Raw genomic sequence first — 22694 nt, forward strand, 5'->3', positions numbered from 1 at the left:
ATGGTTCTTGTTCTTCTTGGCTAGGGATTGTTGCAGGGTCTACAATGGCTGGTGGTTGATGTCCAGGGATGGCACTACTACTGGATGGTTCATCCTGTCCTTGAGATCCTCCTTGAACATATTTAAGCATTGACCCTGCATACAAGAGAAAATATTCAGGGATTTTACAGAAATACAATTTTGAATCTACAGTAGGCCTACGAAAGATTGCATTATAAGACTAATAAATTAAGTAAGTCACTGGTACATTTAAAAATTACTAACTATATTTTACATGTATAGATTTTCATAATGGCAAATGGCAATATAAACATGCTGTACATAATTTGATATAAATGCGCAAGTAGGAAATCTATATTACTGGAAGATATAGGTTTCATATTACAGTTTCACCAACAGATGTCGCCCTTGATCTATGAACCTAAAGAAAGACGAGAACTATTTATGTGTTCAGACGTCAATGGCATAAATAAGATATGCGTCTTTATAGATATCCTGAAATGCAGCAACATACAAAGTAATCTTGTCTAATCTGATAATAATACTTGACTGCATCACTGACCTATCCCAAAGTTAAGGTTAATCAGTAGCATGCATGACGTTAGCCAGCTAGCAACCTGAGGAGGGAAATGCTAGTCTCACGAATCACGATAACGTTAGCAATCGTGAGTCACGATTGCTAACGTTATCTGAAAACCGTCAATTGAGTGACCATGATGAGTTGCTTTTAGTAGTCCATTCTATATTCATATCCACAACGTAAACAAACTACCCAACATCAATCATTTGCAACATTTGTTAACACAGTATGAACACTGCTAACAGGAGCTATCACAGAGTTGACGGACATGAGCGTGCAAGCAAGGGCTACAATAATGAACTTTTTTTATTATTATTATTTAAACATTGCCTTACCGGCAAGCGACGCCTGAGTTTCATCACGCTTCCTCTTCTTCTTTCTTTTCTCCGCTCCCGACTCCTGTTGCCGTTTCGAGGCCATGTTCAAACAGGTGTTTACCAATTATAGAACAGACCACTGGGAGTGGGGGGGCACCAGGAGGAGACTGGAGACAGGGCACAAAGCAGATTCACCCCTTTTCTCGGGAAAATTGTTTTATGTTGCTTTTGTATTGTTTAACCATATTAATGCATATGATATTTATAGTATTAATATGGTTTACTTTTTTTTTTTACGACCCTGATTTTTTTGGTGCCCTACCGGCCATTTGGTGCCCTACGCAGTGTGCGTTATGTGCGTTTGCGGAGCTACGGCACTGACTATTTGCACTGTGCTGTTTGAAAAGCACTATTTAAAATGGAAGTACACACTCTAACGTGATAAGGACTTTACTGGACTTACCTCGATTTTCAAGTAGGGTGCAAGCTATCTGCATTCGCTCCAGCACAACTGCCTCTGTAGTGGTTGACACCTCACTGACCTCTCCAAAATCAAGGTAGTGTTCTGCAAACTGTGAGATTGATCATAATTAGAATGTAAAGTCTTAATTAGGTAAAGGATAGGATAATTATAATCCACAAAGCTTCAGCCTATTCCTTTTTCAGTTACTGTACTTCTATGTAAAATGATAACTTGTGTGGTTGTTGTTGACCGAAATAAATTTCACTTCACTTAAATTCACTTAAAGTCTTAATTCTAGCTAACAAGAAATGGAATCATTTGAATAAGGGTTACCTTTAACATTAAAACTCCACAACTGCTGGTATCCTGTTGCTTGTTGTGTTGCATAGTCTGTAACTGCCACTCCATGGTGTCTTCATGCCCTCTCATCCTCAGAAAATTCCTAGTTGAACAAAAATGTTTGTAATGAAACAAGAAATGTTTTATCTAAGAATAATACCTCAGTAATAATGCATACCTCCAGTTGCGCAGAATTTTCCTGTCATAAACACCTTCATTCCCCATGGGGTCTATGAGCAGTATTTTCTGTGCAGAAATGTTGACAATCTGAAGAAAAAGTTAATAAATTAAAAAATTACAATAGTTTGTGCCACTGAAAACGTATTTAAAAAAACACTTTCTGCAAGAAACTGCTTCACAACAAATTACGCAAATTAATAACTATATGAACACATACCACAAGAAGAGCAGTAAATACGTTTTTTTTTATATCAAAATTAGCAGGCAAAGGACATTTCTTACTTTCCTTTCGTCTCTCAATGACACGGTGCGGGTATGCATCAATGACCTGTTTTGAAAAATCAGAGTTTATACAACAACAGCAACAATTTTTGAAGTAACTGCTTGAGTGCTGTACACAAAAACATCTAAAGGAATATAATTGCTGATAAAGGTTCTTTCTGCATATACTGAAACTGGGTATTATGATGTCACAGATGTCACAACATCTGTGTTGTGGTTGATAACATTTTTTCCTGTTAAAGTGAATGGGTGAAACCTTAGAGTTTTGCAATATAAACCCCCCGACCTACCTGCACATTTTAAACTATTAATGGTCTCTGCACTGCAAATGCTTCAGAAGGAGCAGAACCTCGAAATCAGAATCAATAATGATAAGTTCTCTTACCTCATCAGAAACCACCGTGACCCCTGCAGTGTTCGAAAAGAGGAATCAAATAACTTTTATGTTCCAACAACTGACTCCAGGCGCCCAGTATCCTTTGCACGCCATAGCCTCTTTACTAAAAGAAAAATATGATAAGTTAGCTCAGGCATGCATGAGATTTTTAGTGGATAAGCTTGGTAAAGGCCAACGGGCCACAACAGGAAAAAAGTCAATACAATAGGCATGCATTTACACGCAGAGAAATAGGAAAGGTACAGCAGGTGGGCAAAACAGAAAATTACTGACAGGCAGATCCATTTCTAGACTTCTACAAGCTCAGTGCACTTTGCATGTTTCTTTAGATCCAATATGAGTTGAAGACTGCAAAATGCAAACAAAGTCATGCAACAGTCAATCAAGTTGCAACGCCAAACTGGCAACAAATGACCAACGGGTCAAAAAGAGTTGTTCACTATGCCACCTTCATTTTCTTTTTTTTCTTTTTTTCTTTTTTTTTTTTTTTTTTTTGTCCCGTTTGGATCTATAACCATCAGAATTGTTGTCTTAAGGCCAAGAAAGATGCCAAGCGGATTTATTTTACCAAGTGGATCATCATGGCCTTGCCATATTGGTCCATTTGATTGACCTTTATTATAATTATGAATTTATTTTATTTTCAGTTGCTACAAACGGGACAGAAATGACTGTGGGATAGGACAGGGGGAAAGAATGAAAGAAAGAGAGGGAGAGAAAGAAAACCAAAGGGGAGACGAGACGGTGAGAAGGGGGGGAAGAGAGAAAAAAACCAAACTGTTAGGGGTGAACAGTTATCAAACAGTCAGGTGAAGAAATGACACTCAGACAGTTCAACAGTTAACGTGCACGGGTGAGAGCTCAACAAGACTCACACCCCTACACTTGTCTTGCATCTTTATTTATACACTTCAGTATAGTGATGTCACATGGCAAAGTAAAGATAAAACAGGAACTTAGCTGCACGCTCTTCACTCGTGAGGGGAGAACATGCAGTTCCTGTAACTTAATCTAACAATAACAGCTTGTTTTCACAACTCATTGAGGTGTTGTGATGTGACTGTTCAGAGAGTTCATGATAGAAAGACGTTTGCATAAGCAGAAATATTAAACACTTATCAGTATATCACTCAGTTGCATTTCTTTCCGGTCTCAAAATATCTAAATGAAGTGTCAACATCAAAATGAACACTTTGTTCTGCAACACTTTGTTCTGCAAAACACAAGCATGATGATGAGTACATTTTGATACATTCTTACAGTGTATAAAATATGAACACTTTTATAAGCACAAAATAACTTTTTCCTTAACATTCCCTCCTGTTGTTAAGATTTTATACTTGTCACAATACATCTTGTCATCAGCCAGCGGCCACTTGTTGAGAACATTTCCAGTCGCAGCGTCATTATGTATGTGAGTGTTTAAACATTGCTCTCGTAGTCTTCCTGAGGAATTCCATCATATGTGATGATGGACATATTTACCATCCTCATAATCATTGCTCTTATGCAGGGTAAGACACATGTGGAGAACATACACAGCAACAAAAGTAATACTGCTATGATAATCAGTCCCTTTATTAATAGAGTAGCCAAGTCAGCCAGTCTCCAGAGCTAGACATAGGCATGTAGTCCTCAAATTGAGCTTTCTGAAGCTTTTTCAAAGTGTTCAAAGCATCCGTCATGTTCTGAGAATGCACGTTGTCCGGTCTTATTGCGTCAATTTCCTCGTTTTGTGCTTTGTTGATTTTTGCTGAGCTGTTCAGGAATAGTCCAAATCTGTAGTCCAAAGTCTCAATCTGCAGCATGTTTTTGCCGGTTCCAACCCATGGGAAAAGGGAATGCAGGACCTTCTGTCCTGTGTTCCATAGTTTGAAACTTTTGGGCACATCCATCCCCCAGACTGAGTCGTGTCCCGTCACTGTGGGCGCCTCGCGCTTCTGTCTTGTTGCGTGTGTTTCTGCGGTGATCTTGAAGGTGTGGTCTGAGATCAGTATTGGTGCACACAGGCCGTTGGAGTTTGGTGGGAGCATGAAGTAGGTTTTAGGCCCGCAGGCCCAAGTGGCTCTCTGGACCCAGAAAGTTCCTTTTTTTCAGGGTGAATGTTCCTCCTTTTGTACTTCTGGTGAAATCAAGTGTCTGTGTGCAGTTGTGGTTCCGGCCCAATTTTCTGTTTCCGTCTGAGAAGTTGAAACAGATTGGGTGCTGGGTGTGCGGTGGCAGGGTTATGGCGAATGATTTGGTTCTTGGGTTGCTTGCGTTGATGTTGACCCAATGCTCTTCATTACATGTGTAATTCCAATTTGTCAAGTTGTAGGCACAAGGGGTGTCTTTGTTGTCCTTGGTTCCGTTGCACCATGGGATAGTGTCTGCCTTCCTTGTGCTTTGACCCTTCAGGAATAGTCCTAACGCATACAGGTCTCTCTTTGTGCAACTACCATTGGCTGCTTTGCTGAATATGCACAGGCTTTCATCAGTTTCAGGTGGTGTTCCATATATGGTTGCGTGTATGGCTGTGGTCGGCAGATGTGAGAATTGTCATGTGTCCACTTCTTCTGCAGGTGGTGCTGTTTTTCTTCTTTCTTCTGGGTGAGCACTAGTAAGCTCACTAGGAGTGCGATGCCAGCCACTATGAGGACAAGTTTCTTCATGGTGACCAGGCACACCTAGACTTCTGGTGAGTAGACCGTCAGCGAGAAGACAAAGGGCGGGTTATACCCAATCAGCCCTTTCCTTCACCAACAGATCACCTGGAAGCTAGGGGAACCGGCGTCTAAACGTCTGGATTGTCACTCACTTTTTTACAGTGGCTTTGGTGGATCCAAGATGGTCTTTCTGCTATTTTGCAGGCAGTTGGCGTGGTGAGTAGGACTTTGGTATGGGCCCTCCCACCTAGGTGAACTCCAATTTTTCCACTGGAGCACTTTGATCAGGATCCAATCTCCTGGTTGTAACCTGCAAGCCACTGGAGAGATATCACTCGGCAGTTGGTTGTTTAGCACAATCTCTTTATTCTCAAGCAGCTTAGTCATCCACTCTGCTAGGGTGGTTTCTCTTATAGATTTGTTAATAGGCTCACTAGTGAGAGGCAGTGGAAACGGCCTCCCGTGAACGATTTGAAAGGGTGTGAGCTTAGAGAGAACATCTATCATTCCACCCCTTGACAGATGCATTAAGCCATCTGTCACTAATGCTGCTGTCTTGTGTAGAGATTTTGGCAGTATTGGTTTGCCAATACAGGTCATTAAGTCATTGTCAAAAGTGAATCCGAACAGGTTTTGTGAATCTGGGTGTAATGGCACAGAGAAAAACGCGTTTGAGAGATCTATAACTGAGAACCATTGTTCTTTTGGTGTCACTTGATTTAAAATTGTGTGTGGATTTGCTACCACAGGTGGGATTTGTTCTGTTACCTCGTTTATTGCTCTAAGATCATGAACTAGATGATATTTTTCTGTGTTTGCTTTTTTCACTGGGAAAATTGGAGTATTACAGGTTGCTTTTGTTGTCTTCACTAGGATGCCTGCTCTTTCCATATCTGCAATTACTGGCCTGATCCCTGCCTTTGCTTCTGTGGACAAGGGATATTGTGGTTTGACCGGCCTGTAGGTTGTGGTGGTTTTAACTACAACTGGATCTGCTCCTTTAATTAATCCTACGTCTGTTGGTCCGGTTGACCACAGTGTTGTGGACAGTTTTTGTACCTCTGGGTGTGCCTCTAGTGAGAGTGTATATCAGCTGTCATCGTTTTCCACAACATGTAAATCAGTGTTGTCAGTCATGTGGGAAGCGTGTTGGGTGGTGAGTAACCACCCTAATGTGTATCTCATACAACCTGTTCTGCGACCCTGTAACCATCCCTCATGTGTCTCTTCAGTCTTCTCATATCTGTCTCTTTCAACTTGGGTAAGAATTTGGCCTAAGTCTTTCCACTCAGTGCTGTCATTACGGGCTACGGACACATGTGGGTTTGGCATTTTGTTTACTCGCTGCACAGCTTCAGGTTGTATTACAGAACAGACTGCATTACCACTTTTGGTGACATAGAGGTTTTGTAAAGTTAACATCTGCGGACCTAGTCTGTGTATGTCTTTGTCATACGGAGGGTCAGGACCTGGGCTGGATTTGAATCTCAATGTGTTGTGATAGTCAGTGTAGGGCTGTTTTGTTGAGGTAGCTGGCAAATATTTGCTTGCTAAATGTCAGAGTGGCTCTAACGGAGGCAGATCCAAGGTCCAATAATAGTTTTTGTTTATATATATATATATATATTTTTTTTAAACTTTGCATTGCTCATAGCTCACAGCTCTAAAACTTGGCATTTGTAAATCATATGCCTAATCACTATGTGTCACTATGATCCACAAGTATGGTCACAAATTTGTTTCCAAACCAACAAAATAATCAAACAAAACAAAAAAACATACATGAGTCAGGACACAAAAAGAAAAAGAAAAAGAAAAAATGCTGCCAGAAACAAAGCAGAAGTGTGAGGGGAAAACTGAGCTTACAGACAGCTGCATGTGTTGGCTTTTAATAGCATGCAGCCTCTGCTCTAAAAAAACAAATGAAAGAAAAAATAAAAGAAAATGTGTAACATGCTCATCAACTTAGCGGTGTCCACATATTTAATTCAGCTTCTCAATCCTGTAGGTTTAGCTATTATCTACAGGGTTTGGCTTATTAGTTGTTATTATAGATGTGCTCTATATCTCAGTAATATTTATCTAGGATAAATGACAGGTTTTCAAGCAGGTTAAGTGCCTCTATGCACCTAATTGGTTTAGATATTGCCTTTATTTTCTTCATCTCATATGTCATTATACTGAGTTTGAGCAAACATTGAGCTTGATGCAGACTACTTCATAACAATTGTCCATCTCACATCATACTGACTGGGATACTTCTTGTTATTAATATTATATCATTATTAATACTATCTTTTTTTCCTTCTATATAATGACAATAGTATATTACAATATTTTATTAGTGTATATCACTATACTACTACTGAGCCAATTTAATAGTTAGGATCATCTTACTCAGCAAACAGATAATTTAGAATTCATCCAATCTGTACAAATTTGCTTTTTCTCTGAACAGGTTTGTGCCTACTTTTTAGACTGGTCTTCTGTTTGCCTCATCTCAGATCCAACCTTCAGTCACATTCATTCTCTCTGTTGCATGTCGAACCAAGTAATTTATTATTATATATTTTATATTTTATTTTGTATCCATCAAGGGCTTCGGGTGATCTGCAGTTTCACCCTTTCCCAAGCTGGAGACATTTACCTTTTCACACACTTTCCTTGGCTGAACAATGACACAGCCTTAATGTACCTTATACATCTCTCTATTTTATTTAAAAGGTTTTTATGTGAATTAATTCCTTTTATTTATTTTATACATTCTGGGCATGGTCGTCATGCCAACTATGTTTCATTATTTAGTTCTGTTTGGAGGGTCTCTTTTAAAATAGTTACAGAGGGGCAGCTGCGCCACTGTCCCAGTAAGAGCTAAGGAGAGTCCCAGATGAGGGCTCATTCAGCAGCTGCTGAGCAGAAGCCAGGGGGAGTTGCAGTGACGCGCCCGTGAGCTCCGCCGGCAGCCAGCTGTGCCTGAGTGACCGAGCCCCAGGCCGAGAGGCCGGGGGCACCCCACCTCCGAAGTGGCCCGAGCGAGCCCCAATAAGCGGCCGCCAAGGAGTGAGCCGGTGTGTACCCGGACGCCCACCCCCAGACAGAAAGAACCACCAACGCACCGACACCTGAGGGAGTCCGCCACCGGCAGGGGAAGTGGTGGTGGGTGGAGATAGGCCTCCAAACCTTGGAGGGCCTGAGATGTCCCCAGAGAGGTGGCGTCTGAAAACCAACCTGACATATAGACACAGACATACAGGCACACACAGACACAAACATCCATTCCCACCCTCATGCTCTCATATGCACTTACTCCACACTCAACCGACGTGGAGACAGACATAAAGAGACGCTGTATACACGATCACACTCCCCAAGCGTACTCTACGAACCGGGTCTAGGTACCCTTGCCCCTGGAGGGAGGAACTGCACCCAGACCCAGGTGGTGTTACCCTTTTCCCTGCGGTGGGGAGAGGCAGACCGCCCCGACTCCACAGCAGCAGGGAGGCCCCACAACCCAGACCGCAGTCGGACGGCCAACTCCTCATAGGCCCCCCGCTCCAGCAGGCCGCAGAGAACGGGGGTGAGAGAAGACTCCAAACCTCCCTCCACCCGCTCATTGTAGTGTTGATGCATGTGTGTTCTGAGGTGCAATTAAAACCCAGGAGGGCATGGAGCTACCTGCCAGAGAGCAGCAGGTAAGCGCATAGTCCCTCCTGCTAGCCCTCAATGTCTACGTGTATTTAAAATTGAGAGGTGGGCAACGATGCCAGGGGTGAGGTGTACACCCTGATGGTAACTTGGACTCCGTGTATCGTGCCCACCCCCAAGATCCTATATGTATGTGTAATGAGGGTGTGAGTAATGTGAATGTCCCACAGAGCCTGGGACAGTCCACCCAACCCCACCACAGAGAAAAATGCACCCACCCCACCATCCACTCATCTTCCAGATTACATGAGACGATAGACGCCCAGGCTGAGATCTTCCGCCACCTCTCCTGTATCTCCCCCTCCTGCAGAGAGTTCCTGAGGAGCTCCTGCAAGGTGTGACAATCTCCCCCACCAGTTGAAGAGCCCCCCAGGTGGCTCGACACACCGGCGGCACCATGCGCCAGGGATGGGCCCCCATGCACCCACCCGCCCACAACCCCGGCAACACACAAACTAGGACCCAAGGCCCCGAGGCCCGACCAGGGCCCCAGCCCAGAGACGGAGCGCCCCCAGAACCTCACGCCCATCCCGGACCCACCCAGGGGCAGACAGGCTACCAGGTCAGTAACCCACGTCCGTCAGCACAAACCCTCCCCTAGCCCCGCTGCACGCAGCCACGAGGAAACAGTCAGAAAAGAGCCCCCAACCAGACATGACCGCTACCCCGGGTTGAGCCCCCCCAAGGAAGATGCCTCCGGGGAACCCCCCGACGCCCTAAGCCTGTCCCTACCCCCACACCAATCACAACATTGAAGGCGGGACCAAACTATGACCCCCCCACCCCCACTAGGTGATGGAGCTGATCAAAGGAGCCCAGAGCAATTGATCTGATGTGGTGGCCGAGGCTGTATCAAGACTAATGTAATCTAATAGATAATTTCTATATTGATTAGAATTAAGATTGTTTTTATTTTTCCAGTTCATGAGGACAGTTTTCTTGGCTATGCATAGGGCAGTGAAAGCCATACAGGCTATATTCTTTTCTGAAGTGACATTATCTAAGCTGCCCAACAAACACACTAAAGGGGAAGTTGGAATGTTACATTTCAGACACTTTGATAAGTCTTCACATACCTCGCGCCAAAACGTCTGCACTGGTGGACAGAACCAAAGAGCGTGAATGTAATTGTCTGGTGTATTGCCTTGACAGTGTGAGCAGTTGTTGGAAGATGTAAAGCCCATCTTGAACATCCGATGACCTGTATAGTGCACTCTATGTAGTATTTTGTATTGTATTAATTGCAGACTGGGATTTTTAATCAATTTAAAGGTTTTTAAGCATACCTGAGACCAGAAGTTTTGGTCTAAACTGACTGATAAATCTGCTTCCCACTTTGCAATAGGAAGGGATATTGATTCATCTAATTTAGAAAGTGTTCTGTATATTTTAGATAATAATTTGGGGGATTTAAGAGTAAGGAAATGTGCCGCACTTGGTGGTGTTTGTAATTCAACTTGACTGAGGTTAAATTTCTTTTTTATTATGGATTTAATTTGTTGATATTCTAAAAATCTTTTCTTGTTGATCCCATATTGTGCAACTAGTCTGTCAAATGGGATAAATTCTGTTCCCTCTAATATATGTTCTAAGTATTTAATTCCTTTACAACTCCATTCTGGGAAATTAATCATGTTATTGTTTTGTAATATGTCAGGGTTATTCCAGATACAGTGGGGCAAAAAAGTATTTAGTCAGCCACCGATTGTGCAAGTTCCCCCACTTAAAATGATGACAGAGGTCAGTAATTTGCACCAGAGATACACTTCAACTGTGAGAGACAGAATGTGAAAAAGAAATCCATGAATTCACATGGTAGGATTTGTAAAGAATTTATTCGTAAATCAGGGTGGAAAATAAGTATTTGGTCAATAACAAAAATACAACTCAATACTCAACACCCTGAACGCGCCCGATCTCGTCTGATCTCGGAAGCCAAGCTGGGTCGGGTCTGGTCAGTACTTGGATGGGAGACTGCCTGGGAATACCAGGTGCCGGAAGCTTTTGCATTTCAACACTCAAATGACAGTTTAAATATTGAAACGGATCTGAGGCACTCTTTAAGCTCATTTTCGAATAGGATGGTTAGTGAGTCTCGCACAAAGAGCTCTTCCACTCATGTAGTAATGTCAAATTCTTCAAGCGTTACATCAATATCACTGTACATGCACAGAGCACCTGTAGATGCTCTGTTTATGAAGTGAATATTGCAGCATTAAGTATGCATTATAACTTTGCTGTCATGTGCAGCTATTAAAAATAAAAGTAGAAACTAATCAATATCCTTCACTCTAAATTGTTTTTTAAATCCCAATAAATGGGTTACAGTATCTACATGAACCCCGTTGTCGAGGAAGCCTCTCACTTACGGCCATACCAGCCTGTTCTCATCTGATCTCTGAAGCTAAGCAGGGGCGGTCCTGCATAGTCGCGTCACCTTCACTTTGCTCCATGTTAGAAACTCCATGATATCGTGTTCCCTGCTCAGGGTAGCACACTGATGCGCATTTATTCAGTATTCTTCGGGGCCGCAGTCGGCAGCCAATAAGAGTTAAAACTCGTTGCACAAGAGTGTCAGGTTGACACTGTGCCCGCTGCACGCTACAAGGTTAACAAGTTCCTCACTACTGAGCCCAGACGGACTAGCCGTAGACATTCTCTACATTTACAGAATAAATAAGTTCGTGTATTTCCTAAATATTTCGTTCTTGTTGTTTTTTTTGTTTTGTTTTGCACAAAAGCGAAATGCAATGAGGAGCGTTGTCATGAAGCTTTTCCTCAAGCTGCCTCCACTGAGTGAGCAGCGGCGCCCTCTGCAGTTTGTGTTTGGAAGTGCAAAAGCTTACAGCACCTGGTATTGTCAGGCGGTCTCCCATCCAAGTACTGACCAGGACCGACCCTGCTTAGCTTCCGAGATAAGACAAATCGGGCGTGTTCAGGGTGGTATGGCCGTAAGCGAGGTAAATGCGCTATAAAAGACCTTTTATACTTGGCAAATGTCACACACTTTAAAATATAGGATTGTACTAAGCTTCACATGTTACAGCGAAAACATGCAAACCTTTGTTGTGAACTGCAGCTTCAACACTGAGCTGCAAAAATGCTTTTCCCGCAGTAACGTCACCATAATAACACATGTTACTTTCTCACAGCACAGTGTTAAAGTGACAGAGAGCACACAGTGTGTTAGGACCATTTGGAAGTCCAACATTTTTGTGGTTTGGACAATTCAACAGGCACGTGCAGAGGGGGGGGGCTAGAGGGGCTTGAGCACCCGCCCCTTTCCTGATGGGTGCCCAAAGTGCCCTTTTGTTGAGGCAACTTTTTAAAAAAAATTTTTTTTTTTTTTTTTTTTATGTGTGTGTGCGTGCGGAGTCTTGTCTGTGCCCCTCAACAATAATATTTAACTATTAATCACAGTTTTGCTAAATAAAAGGATCTGGCTTGCATCAGTCACATGATCACATTTAACCAATGATCGCCCTTGACGGCAGAACGCGCTGGTTACGAGCCGGGTACGAGCTCACAAAGAGCACGCGCATGTTTAGCGGTCCGGAGCTGTAGGAGAAACACAAGTTAACTCAGAGACACAGACTGATGCGACAAAACCAGTAAGTAGGTGTACAGCGCACACTGTAGTGTGTAGCACACAGGAGTATTGGCTTATTACGTACACGTTGGTAAGTTGTCTTGTGGCAACTGACGAACTGAAACAAATGAGCGTGCTGTGTGTGCAACAGCGCGACAAACATTACCTGTCCTTTTATTAACTGCACAAGTAGTGCTGGTCATAGCTGCTGGCTACTTGTGTAAGGCTGTCATGGGTCTGTAGCTCTGTCACCGTTTTAGGGAACATATTTAGTTTTAAAGTATTCAGAACATATTTAGTTTTAAAGCAAGTTTCCGGGCTTTTTCTGCCTTTCTGGAGGGATTATATTTCACTAAAAAATGATCTAATATACATGTCCACATAATTATGCATGATTATAATTATAATATATTAAAAACACACGCTGTATTTTAAAGAACATACATTAAGAAGCAGATTATATTAGATTTATATTTTAAATAAGACAAAATTTGGATTTTGCAGCAGTAAAATTATTGTATCTCTACAGTTTAAACATGTAATAAGCTTTGCCCCTGCAAAGAGTGGATAGTGAAACAAATGGAATCATCATAATGACATTATTTCATATTTATTACTTCCCCCTCCTCATTGCTTTATTATTGTAGCTCTAGTAATAAATAATAATGTAAGGATTCTGGATCAGCACCATGATGCCCATAGTATATACAGTATTCTGAAGAAGGTCTAAAATGTCACTGTGTGTGCGTGCATGTGTGTGTTTTATTTGGATGGATTTTTAAAAAAATATATTACTCATGATATAACATTGTGCAGACATGGCTGGTAAGGACATGAGGAGGAAACAGCAGGAGCTGTGTGAGGCTACTAAAGACAGTGCTATAACATTTTTCTGTCATCATTTTATTATAGATTAAGTGCTGGAGTTGTTAGGTGTGGATAATTAGATTATAGTTTATTGCAATAGCAAGTTGTGCCTTGTTCTCACATAGACAGCAAGTGGAGAGTGATAGATGAAATTATGGGATGGAAGGAAGAAGAGAAGCAAAGAGTGATTCACAGGCAGAGCCTAAATTATTTCTCACAGTTTTTTGTTGCCTTATGGTTCCAAGTGCTGTCACCAATCTTTTCATTTTGTTATTATCTCATGACACTTGTTTAATCTGCTACCATCTCTCCTGTGGAATTTTTAATGTCTACAGTCTCAGATCAACACAGCCCTGCCCTTCCCATATTAGACTCTTGATGAATGTGTGTTGTTGTTATTCAGCCTGGTTCAATGTGCCCCTTTTTAACTTTGAGCACCCGCCCCTTTAAACCTCTCTGCACAGCCCTGCAATTCAACTTATATACAGGACATAAAAACGTAAGTATGACTGTGTCATCACAGCATGTATAAAGAGGCTGTTTCTGAAGCAGTCCCTCGCTTACGGCCACACCACCCTGAACGCGCCCGATCTCGTCTGATCTCGGAAGCCAAGCTGGGTCGGGCCTGGTCAGTACTTGGATGGGAGACTGCCTGGGAATACCAGGTGCCGGAAGCTTTTGCATTTCAACACACAAATGACAGTTTAAATATTGAAATGGATCTGAGGCACTCTTTAAGCTCATTTTCGAATAGGATGGTTAGTGAGTCTCGCGCAAAGAGCTCTTCCACTCATGTAGTAATGTCAAATTCTTCAAGCGTTACATCAATATCACTGTACATGCACAGAGCACCTGTAGATGTTTTTGTGCAAACACTCACAATTGTTTATGACGTGAATATTGCAGCATTAAGTATGCATTATAACTGTGCTGTCATGTGCAGCTATTAAAAATAAAAGTAGAAACTAATCAATATCCTTCACTCTAAATTGTTTTTTAAATCCCAATAAATGGGTTACAGTACCTACATGAACCCCGTTGTCGAGGAAGCCTCTCACTTACGGCCATACCAGCCTGTTCTCATCTGATCTCTGAAGCTAAGCAGGGGCGGTCCTGCATAGTCGCGTCACCTTCACCTTGCTCCATGTTAGAAACTCCATGATATCGTGTTCCCTGCTCAGGGTAGCACACTGATGCGCATTTATTCAGTATTCTTCGGGGCCGCAGTCGGCAGCCAATAAGAGTTAAAACTCGTTGTACAAGAGTGTCAGGTTGACACTGTGCCCGCTGCACGCTACAAGGTTAACAAGTTCCTCACTACTGAGCCCAGACGGACTAGCCGTAGACATTCTCTACATTTACAGAATAAATAAGTTCGTGTATTTCCTAAATATTTCGTTCTTGTTGTTTTTTTTGTTTTGTTTTACACAAAAGCGAAATGCAATGAGGAGCGTTGTCATGAAGCTTTTCCTCAAGCTGCCTCCACTGAGTGAGCAGCGGCGCCCTCTGCAGTTTGTGTGTGGAAGTGCAAAAGCTTACAGCACCTAGTATTCCCAGGCGGTCTCCCATCCAAGTACTGACCAGGACCGACACTGCTTAGCTTCCGAGATAAGACAAATCGGGCGTGTTCAGGGTGGTATGGCCGTAAGCGGGGGAAACCTGCTATAAAAGACCTTTTATACTTGGCAAATGTCACACACTTTAAAATATAGGATTGTACTAAGCCTCACATGTTACAGCGAAAACATGCAAACCTTTGTTGTGAACTGCAGCTTCAACACTGAGCTGCAAAAATGCTTTTCCCGCAGTAACGTCACCATAATAACACATGTTACTTTCTCACAGCACAGTGTTAAAGTGACAGAGAGCACACAGTGTGTTAGGACCATTTGGAAGTCCAACATTTTTGTGGTTTGGACAATTCAACTTATATACAGGACATAAAAACGTAAGCATGACTGTGTCATCACAGCATGTATAAAGAGGCTGTTTCTGAAGCAGTCCCTCGCTTACGGCCATACCACCCTGAACGCGCCCGATCTCGTCTGGTCTCAGAAGCCAAGCTGGGTCGGGCCTGGTCAGTACTTGGATGGGAGACCGCCTGGGAATACCAGGTTCTGTAAGCTTTAGCACTTCCACACACAAACTGCAGAGGGCGCTTGTGCTTAGAGGCATGAGAAGTTAACATTTATGGGTGATAAAATCCTTTTTCTATATTTTTAACATGAGAATATCAGTTTTCCATCTTGTGTTCCAGAGTAATCGGACAAAAGACAAACGTAGAACAAGGAAAAAAGAGGCCAAGTGTCTCACCTATAAAACAAAATTACTGTTTTCTGAATAGTCTCACACAGATAAACATTTGCAGGGAATACCTTTTACTGATTGTATTTGAGTAGAAACTCAGATTAAAATGGCATCAGTGCTCATAAAATGATTTAACTGTAAAAGTAGGTGTAGTGGATCACTTTGCATAGATCTAGATAAAAGTGCAGTAAGCAAAGACTACAGTGGTCATTGAGCAGCTGTTCCTATAATGTGAATCTGGGATAAAGGCACAGATTATTTGTTTGCCTTTGTTTCCTGGTTCTTTCTTTCTTATCCAAATGGAAAAAGAGAGCATAAAAGTACTGTTTACAAGCAGCTTATCTATCTCATTGTGCCCACTATCATAAAATCTTGGTTGACTGAGCACTGAGCCATCTACCACTCAAAATTGAACCTGTGTGGGACAACAACAAAGTCCAGTATACTAAGTTTCAGTAATGTGCAGTTTTTTCTGTGGAAGATGTAAATCTAAATAGATGTCCTATTGTATGCATAATATACCACTGAACTTTATAAAACAACTTCTAAAAGCAAATTTCGATTTATTTTAGATTTTCTCAAATCCAAACAGTGCTAAAAGCATGCACACAGTCAAATATTTTTCATACGAGGTGCTGAAGGTTCTGCAATGTTCTGTCAGTGCGCCCCAGGGCAGCTGTGGCTACAATGTAGCTTGCCATTACCAGTGTGTGAATGTGTGAATGACTGAATGTAGTGTAAAGCTCTTTGGGGTCCTTGGGGACTAAGTAAAGCGCTGTACAAATACAGGCCATTTACTGTGCGTGTGTTTATGCTCAAGTGTATGAATAAATGAGTCAGTTTTAAACAGTTGCAATTTAAACAGTAGAAGAGTGGCACTATATTTATATATTTATAAAGAATTTCAAACAACAATTAATTGATGCTCAAAGCAGGTTTATTTAATTAATATCCAGATTTCCAATTAGTTCCGAATTCATTCAGCAGCAAATCACATCACCAGTCACTTCAAGGCTGTATGTATTATTGTAAGGTAGACCCTACAATAATACATACAGAGAACCCAACAATCATATGACCCCCTATGAGCAAGCACTTTGGCGACAGTGGGAAGGAAAAACTCCCTTTTTACAGGAAGAAACCTCCGGCAGAACCAGGCTCAGGTCGGGGCGGCCATCTGCTGCGACCGGTTGGGGTGAGAGACGGAAGACGTTTGTTGTAGGTCTGATTGAAGGACTGATGTGATGATAAGTTGTCTGCTGTTCCGCTTTGAATATTGAGAGATTAGTTGATGGATTTCAAGCCAAATTGTGCCCAAGTTTAAGACCACATTCATTGGTTGTTTTTGTTGATGTTATTGTTTTGGGCTTTTTTTCGACAAGAATTTCTAGCTCCCCTAGAATTCTGGCCACCCAAACGATGATTGCTGCTGAGCGAGCACAAGGTTTTGTCTCCCTGTACTATTCATGTCAGTGCATGGGGTTCTCCTTGAGAGGCCAGGGTCGAAAAAGGGATGCCTCAGAACCTCCGAGGGTGTTATGCGCTGATTTGCATCCAAGGCCAACATTTCTTTGATTAGCCTTACAAATAATGATTGGCCATTTTCCGGTCCTCGCCTAACCTTCAGCAGTTGTTCGAGGTCATCGAGACGCTTAAGTTTTATATATCGAGTTTCCTTGGATCGATAATCTGTCTCGTATTGAAATTGTTCTTGGGTCTTAAATGTCCAGCGCTGTTTGTTGTAGTTATCCTCGATGAAATAGCAGTCAGTGTACAAGCCAGACTCTAGAAGATGATCTGGTAGCTGACCCTGGGTTTCAATTATGAATTTCAAAACATCATAATCGTCTTCCCCAGGATAGAGAGGCACCCCTGTAGCAAGCTCCACAGCTACCAGCCCCAGAGACCACATGTCGATTGCTTCGTCGTATGGAATGCCAAGCATAACCTCAGGTGCACAATAACCAATTGTCCCCACACGGTCACCAGGAATCACTGCAGAAGCAGGACATGCAAGGCCAAAGTCTATGAGTTTGACTTTGACGGGAGACTCACTGCGGTTCACAACCATGATGTTTCCAGGTTTGAGGTCAGCATGCACTATTCCCACAGAACCCAGGTGGAACAGAGCATTTGCGAGCTGATGCAAAATTGGCCTGAGTTCTCTCATTGGGAGACCTCGGTTATTCCGGTCCCCAATGTAGTCCCACAGGCTTTGGTCGAGGAGTTCGAAATTCAAGCAAATGCGCTCTCCATCGAGGAAATAGCCGTTCCATTCGACAATGTTGCACCTGTCTGGATCCAAGCGTCGTAGCTGCTCCAGGATGAAAATTTCCAGTTTTGCCTGGAGCAGAATTTCAGGGTCGCTCTTGTTGACTTTAATAGCAACCGTTTTGTTGTTTTTTGTTTCGCGACATCTGGTTACCAAACCAAAGCCTCCTTCTCCAAGGAAGGCCTCTACCACGTGGTGATCTCCTAAAATGGTCCCTTCCGTTATTTGAAGATCATCTTCAGAGGCAGATGGGTTGGCTGAGGTGTTGATGTCTCTTTTTTGAGGAAATTCAACTGAGTTTTGGAAACTGCAGCTGAATTTTTGCGATCCATGACTTTTCCAGCTTGAAGGCTGCTGAGAGAGCACAAGGAGTTCTCCCCCTGTACTATTCATGTCAGTGCAGGGGGTTCTCCTTGAGAGGCCAGGGTCGAAAAAGGGATGCTTCAGAACCTCCGAGGGTGTTATGCGCTGATTTGCATCCAAGGCCAACATTTCTTTGATTAGCCTTACAAATAATGTTTGGCCATTTTCCGGTCCTCGCCTAACTTTCAGCAGTTGTTCGAGGTCATCGAGACACTTAAGTTTTATCGATCGAGTTTCCTTGGATCGATAATCTGTCTCGTATTGAAATTGTTCTGGGGTCTTAAATGTCCAGCGCTGTTCGTTGTGGTTATCCTCGATGAAATAGCTGTCAGTGTACAAGCCAGACTCTAGAAGATGATCTGGTAGCTGACCCTGAGTTTCAATTATGAATTTCAAAACTTCATAATCGTCTTCCCCAGGATAGAGAGGCACCCCTGTAGCAAGCTCCACAGCTACCAGCCCCAGAGACCACATGTCAATTGCTTCATCATATGGAGTGCCAAGCATAATCTCAGGTGCACAATAACCAATTGTCCCCACACAGTCACCAGGAATCACTGCAGAGGTGTTACATGCGATGCCAAAGTCTATAAGTTTGACTCTGACTTGAGACTCACTGCGGTTCACAACCATGATGTTGACAGGTTTGAGGTCAGCATGCACTATTCCCACAGAACCCAGGTGGAATAGAGCATTTGCAAGCTGATGCAAAATTGGCCTGATTTCTCTCATTGGGAGACCTTGGTTATTCCGGTCCCCTATGTAGTCTGACAGGCTTTGGTCGAGGAGTTCGAAATTCAAGCAAATGCGCTCTCCATCGAGGAAATAGCCGTTCCATTCGACAATGTTGCACCTGTCTGGATCCAAGCGTCGTAGCTGCTCCAGGATGAAAATTTCCAGTTTTGCCTGGAGCAGAATTTCAGGGTCGCTCTTGTTGACTTTAATAGCAACCGTTTTGTTGTTTTTTGTATCGCGACATTTCGTTACAACACCAAAGCTTCCTTCTCCAAGGAAAGCCTCCACCATATGGTGATCTCCCAAAATGGTCCCTTTAGATATTCCAAGCTCATCTGAGCCGAAGGATGGGTTGGCTGACATGGTGTAATGTGTCTGTTTGCGCTGTGGATTGGTGAGAAACAAAACTGAACTTGTTTTGGTTTCTCTCGTAAATTGCTCTCAAAACTTCTCGAAAGGGTTTTAGTTGCTGCAGGTCAACGTCCGTTAAGCATAAAGTAACAGGTGAGCGCTCCTATTTATGGGTTTTGGGATCAAAGCAAAGTTATGACGTCAGAAAGGATCAAAGCAAAGTTACCACGTCACAAGCGATCGAAGCGATTCTAATATGTGCGCATGCGCACATATGAGAAGCGATCGAAGCGATTCTAATATGTGCGCATGCGCACACGTGCTTGCTTGTGTAATATTGTTCACACTAAACTTGACCCTAATCAATTTAATATCAGTAAATCAAAGAAAATGTTACTTTTGGAAAATTTTAAAATGACATAACTGAAAGTTAAAACATTTTTTGTTCATGTATTTGTATTTGTATTGTCTTCGGGGGGTTTTTGCATACCATGTCAAGCTTTTCTGTATATAGTCATGTCGTAGATTTCGGAGCAAACAAGAAATTGAGTTGGATTTTAATATTGCAGTGCTTGGATTTCGGATTTGGTGCTTAAAACTTCTTGAAACTGTAACCGTATTTCATTCACCACAAATAACTATCTGATTGAATATTTTTCTTATCAGATAGAGAAATAAAACGAGTCGCAAAGTCTAAAAGCAACATTTCTCTGCCTGGGCTGTACCTCTGCACGTTAGTCTGTTTCAGTGTGTGACCCCCCACCCCCTCCCTGATCAGTCGGGGGTGAGTGCGCTAATGTGCCTGGAGGCCGTTTTAATGAGTGTTTGCTGGAAAACGAAAAATACAAGAAGGATTTGTACGTTTTCACAACGGGGGAGTTTGCGTAAGTACTAGTAAATAATTTTCTCGAGTGTGTACGTTACACATGTTATTTGTTTAAAATTGGTATTATTATTTTGCTAGCTAGCAAACTCGCGGGATAAAGGATTGAAGTGCACTCAGTGCGATACAATACGGTGGCGCTATTCTAACAGTTAGTTATTGCAGGGTAATGTTAAGGTTCGTTCGAGTTAGGGAAGAGAAGAAAGCAAGCCCAAGCCGAAGTAGGTGTCAAAAATAGTGAACTTTATTACACACTTTGTGCACTAAGTGTGGGAAAAGACAATTTGCAATCGAATCCTCTCGTCAACTGAAGCATCAGTCTCCTTATATTGCCATTATGACATCACAGTTGGATCTTTACTGGAAATGATCTCAAATGATAACAATTCCCCGCCTATCACAAAGTTTTCCCTTATATAGACATCAACTGCTACTCTTAAGAGAAAAACAAGTGTGTATTACATTGTGCATTTTGTGAAAGTGTATCTATCAGAAAACTGTCCTCAGATGACCCTCCTATTATTACTAAGTGTGTAGGTGAACGTGCGTGTGTGTTACATAAGTGCGTGCATGTGACTAGAGGCCAGCGTACGTGCAGAACTACACGCAGGCCTGGGCCCAACAGGACTAGTGGGTCTGTATGGTGTGACTGCACTAAAGTGCAACAACTTTATATAAACAGTCAGTGTGCATTAATATTTGCTCAGAGTAACACAGATGTAATTAAAAGATTATTCTGTCAACCGATTTAACAATGGTAAATGATTAATCAATGATAACTGATTGTGAGAATACAAAATAAAATATCTCCTGATCACACTCCTCCTCTTTGGCCTTTTGAAAAAAGGCCAACATTCAGAGATATTGTGTCACTCCTCCGTCCAGGCGGCTTCTCGCAACGGCATCATATGTTCCGGACCAGCTGACCCAGCTGAACCAGAAGCTATGGCCCTGCTCACCAGATTACCCAACACCTGCCTCACCAGAGGAATGAGACAACACCCGATCAGCAACAAACCTAGAAAAACTAGAAGAGAAAACATGGCAGACATAAACAATCCCTTGTATTGCCCAAAAACAGATGTGAACCAGTCTCCCAGCCTCGAGTTCACGCCTGATTGCTCATGCATGGTTCTAGATAACGCTTTCAAATTCTCCAGCGCCCGCGTGACCGTTCCGTCCGGAGCTGTATTGTTGGGAATAAAGGTGCAACATAAATCTCCGAACATCGCGCAAACGCCTCCCTTCTCAGCCAATAACATGTCCAGCGCCATGCGATTTTGGATTCCCATTAACGACGTCGGACCTAATTGTTCTGCAAGACCTTCCACCGCGTCCCTAGTGAGATTAGAGAGTCTCAACACATTATAATGAACATAATTAATGCGATCAACATTTTTATTTGGAGTCACCCACAGAAACACACTTTCAAACCCGGCCGCTATCTGATCAACTAACTTATACTCATCTGGAACTCCTCGGGGAACTCCTATTGAGTCTATCCAGGTTGGCGAGTCCCGTCTTGGATCATACTTGTGGATAGCTCCTGTGGCTCTCCTCCGTCTGGCTGTAGACACATCCGCGCCTTGCTGTGGAATTGTCTCTAGCCTACTGCCTATGAGCATCAAAGGTGCAGCTAGGCGCACCAGAGCACACGTTCCCACACTCCCCAAGGGAACCTGCACCAAAAGGGTGTACTCCCCACAATAATAATATAGCCCACCTCTCGCCCAGGTGCCTATAATTGTGCTTGGGTCACTTACATCATTGTTAGTCCTACCTGTGATTGTCCTCTGACACCAGCTTGGATCAATCCTTCCTAGCCTAAATCTCACTCTGTCTGTAGAAAACTCAAAACATGTATAATTATCTCGTTTTGGTGTGAATGAACCTGGTTGTGTGCGTTTATCAATTGGCGGATATAAACCTGACAAAGTGGTGCAGTTACCTGTGTCCACCGCCTCTCTAGTTAATCTCAACATGCAATTATATCCCCACTCATCCTCTGGATACAGAGGAGCGGGTTCAGTAAACAAATGTGGTCGAGCGGTAGCACAAGCAACACAATCAACCACTTTCTGCTCCTTAGCATTTTGAGCCACCCAATCTAACCAAAGATTCCTATCTCCAAAACCTGTGGCACGCTCTATCAACTCCTAAGGTTTTAACCTAGTATAATCAGTGGCAACAAACCATTTCTCTTCTGAATCCTTGTAAGTAACTGTCTCTACGGGATCCGTTTGCACCGTGAGATTCAGTGCTGAGTCATTTCCCAGCGGTTTAGACCTGGGATTAAATAAATTCACCCGAATTAACCCGAATGGATCTGTCCCTACTTTATCTACCCCTACTACTAAATAAAACGCACCTCCATCAAACCCAGGTTCAGGGAGTTCACTCCATGGTCCTAGGGAAAGAG

At 42.7% G+C, this 22694-nt stretch overlaps 3 protein-coding genes, 1 non-coding gene and 4 pseudogenes across 6 annotated transcripts in view; 4 read left to right on the forward strand and 4 right to left on the reverse strand.

Moving 5' to 3' along the window:
- The window catches only part of LOC146675569 (protein NLRC3-like), a 155390-nt gene that overhangs the window by 46038 nt on the left and 86658 nt on the right, over nt 1–22694 (forward strand). The gene's annotated exons all lie outside the window — the stretch shown is intronic.
- LOC146675572 (uncharacterized) lies at nt 4139–5209 on the reverse strand (annotated as a pseudogene).
- LOC146675573 (uncharacterized) overlaps nt 9306–22694 on the forward strand; it is a 145996-nt gene continuing 132607 nt past the window's right edge. The window contains exon 1 of the mRNA XM_085401169.1: nt 9306–9470. Within this exon, the coding sequence (XP_085257295.1) occupies nt 9306–9470 (165 nt within the window). The remainder of the gene's footprint in view (nt 9471–22694) is intronic.
- LOC146675574 (5S ribosomal RNA) lies at nt 11748–11865 on the reverse strand (annotated as a pseudogene).
- On the forward strand, nt 13923–14041 carry LOC146675575 (5S ribosomal RNA). The gene has a single exon (XR_014910845.1). It is a non-coding gene; the product is annotated as a 5S ribosomal RNA (ribosomal RNA).
- Nucleotides 14897–15014, reverse strand: LOC146675576 (5S ribosomal RNA; annotated as a pseudogene).
- On the forward strand, nt 15372–15490 carry LOC146675577 (5S ribosomal RNA; annotated as a pseudogene).
- Nucleotides 17068–19404, reverse strand: LOC146675578 (uncharacterized). The gene has a single exon (XM_085385736.1). The coding sequence runs from the start codon at nt 19402–19404 to the stop codon at nt 17068–17070; it is 2337 nt and encodes a 778-aa protein (XP_085241862.1).

Source organism: Rhamphochromis longiceps, linkage group LG3 (assembly GCF_057381845.1).
Source record: "Rhamphochromis longiceps isolate RC_006_pf linkage group LG3, R_longiceps_female_GT1.1, whole genome shotgun sequence".
Lineage (NCBI taxonomy): Eukaryota > Metazoa > Chordata > Actinopteri > Cichliformes > Cichlidae > Rhamphochromis > Rhamphochromis longiceps.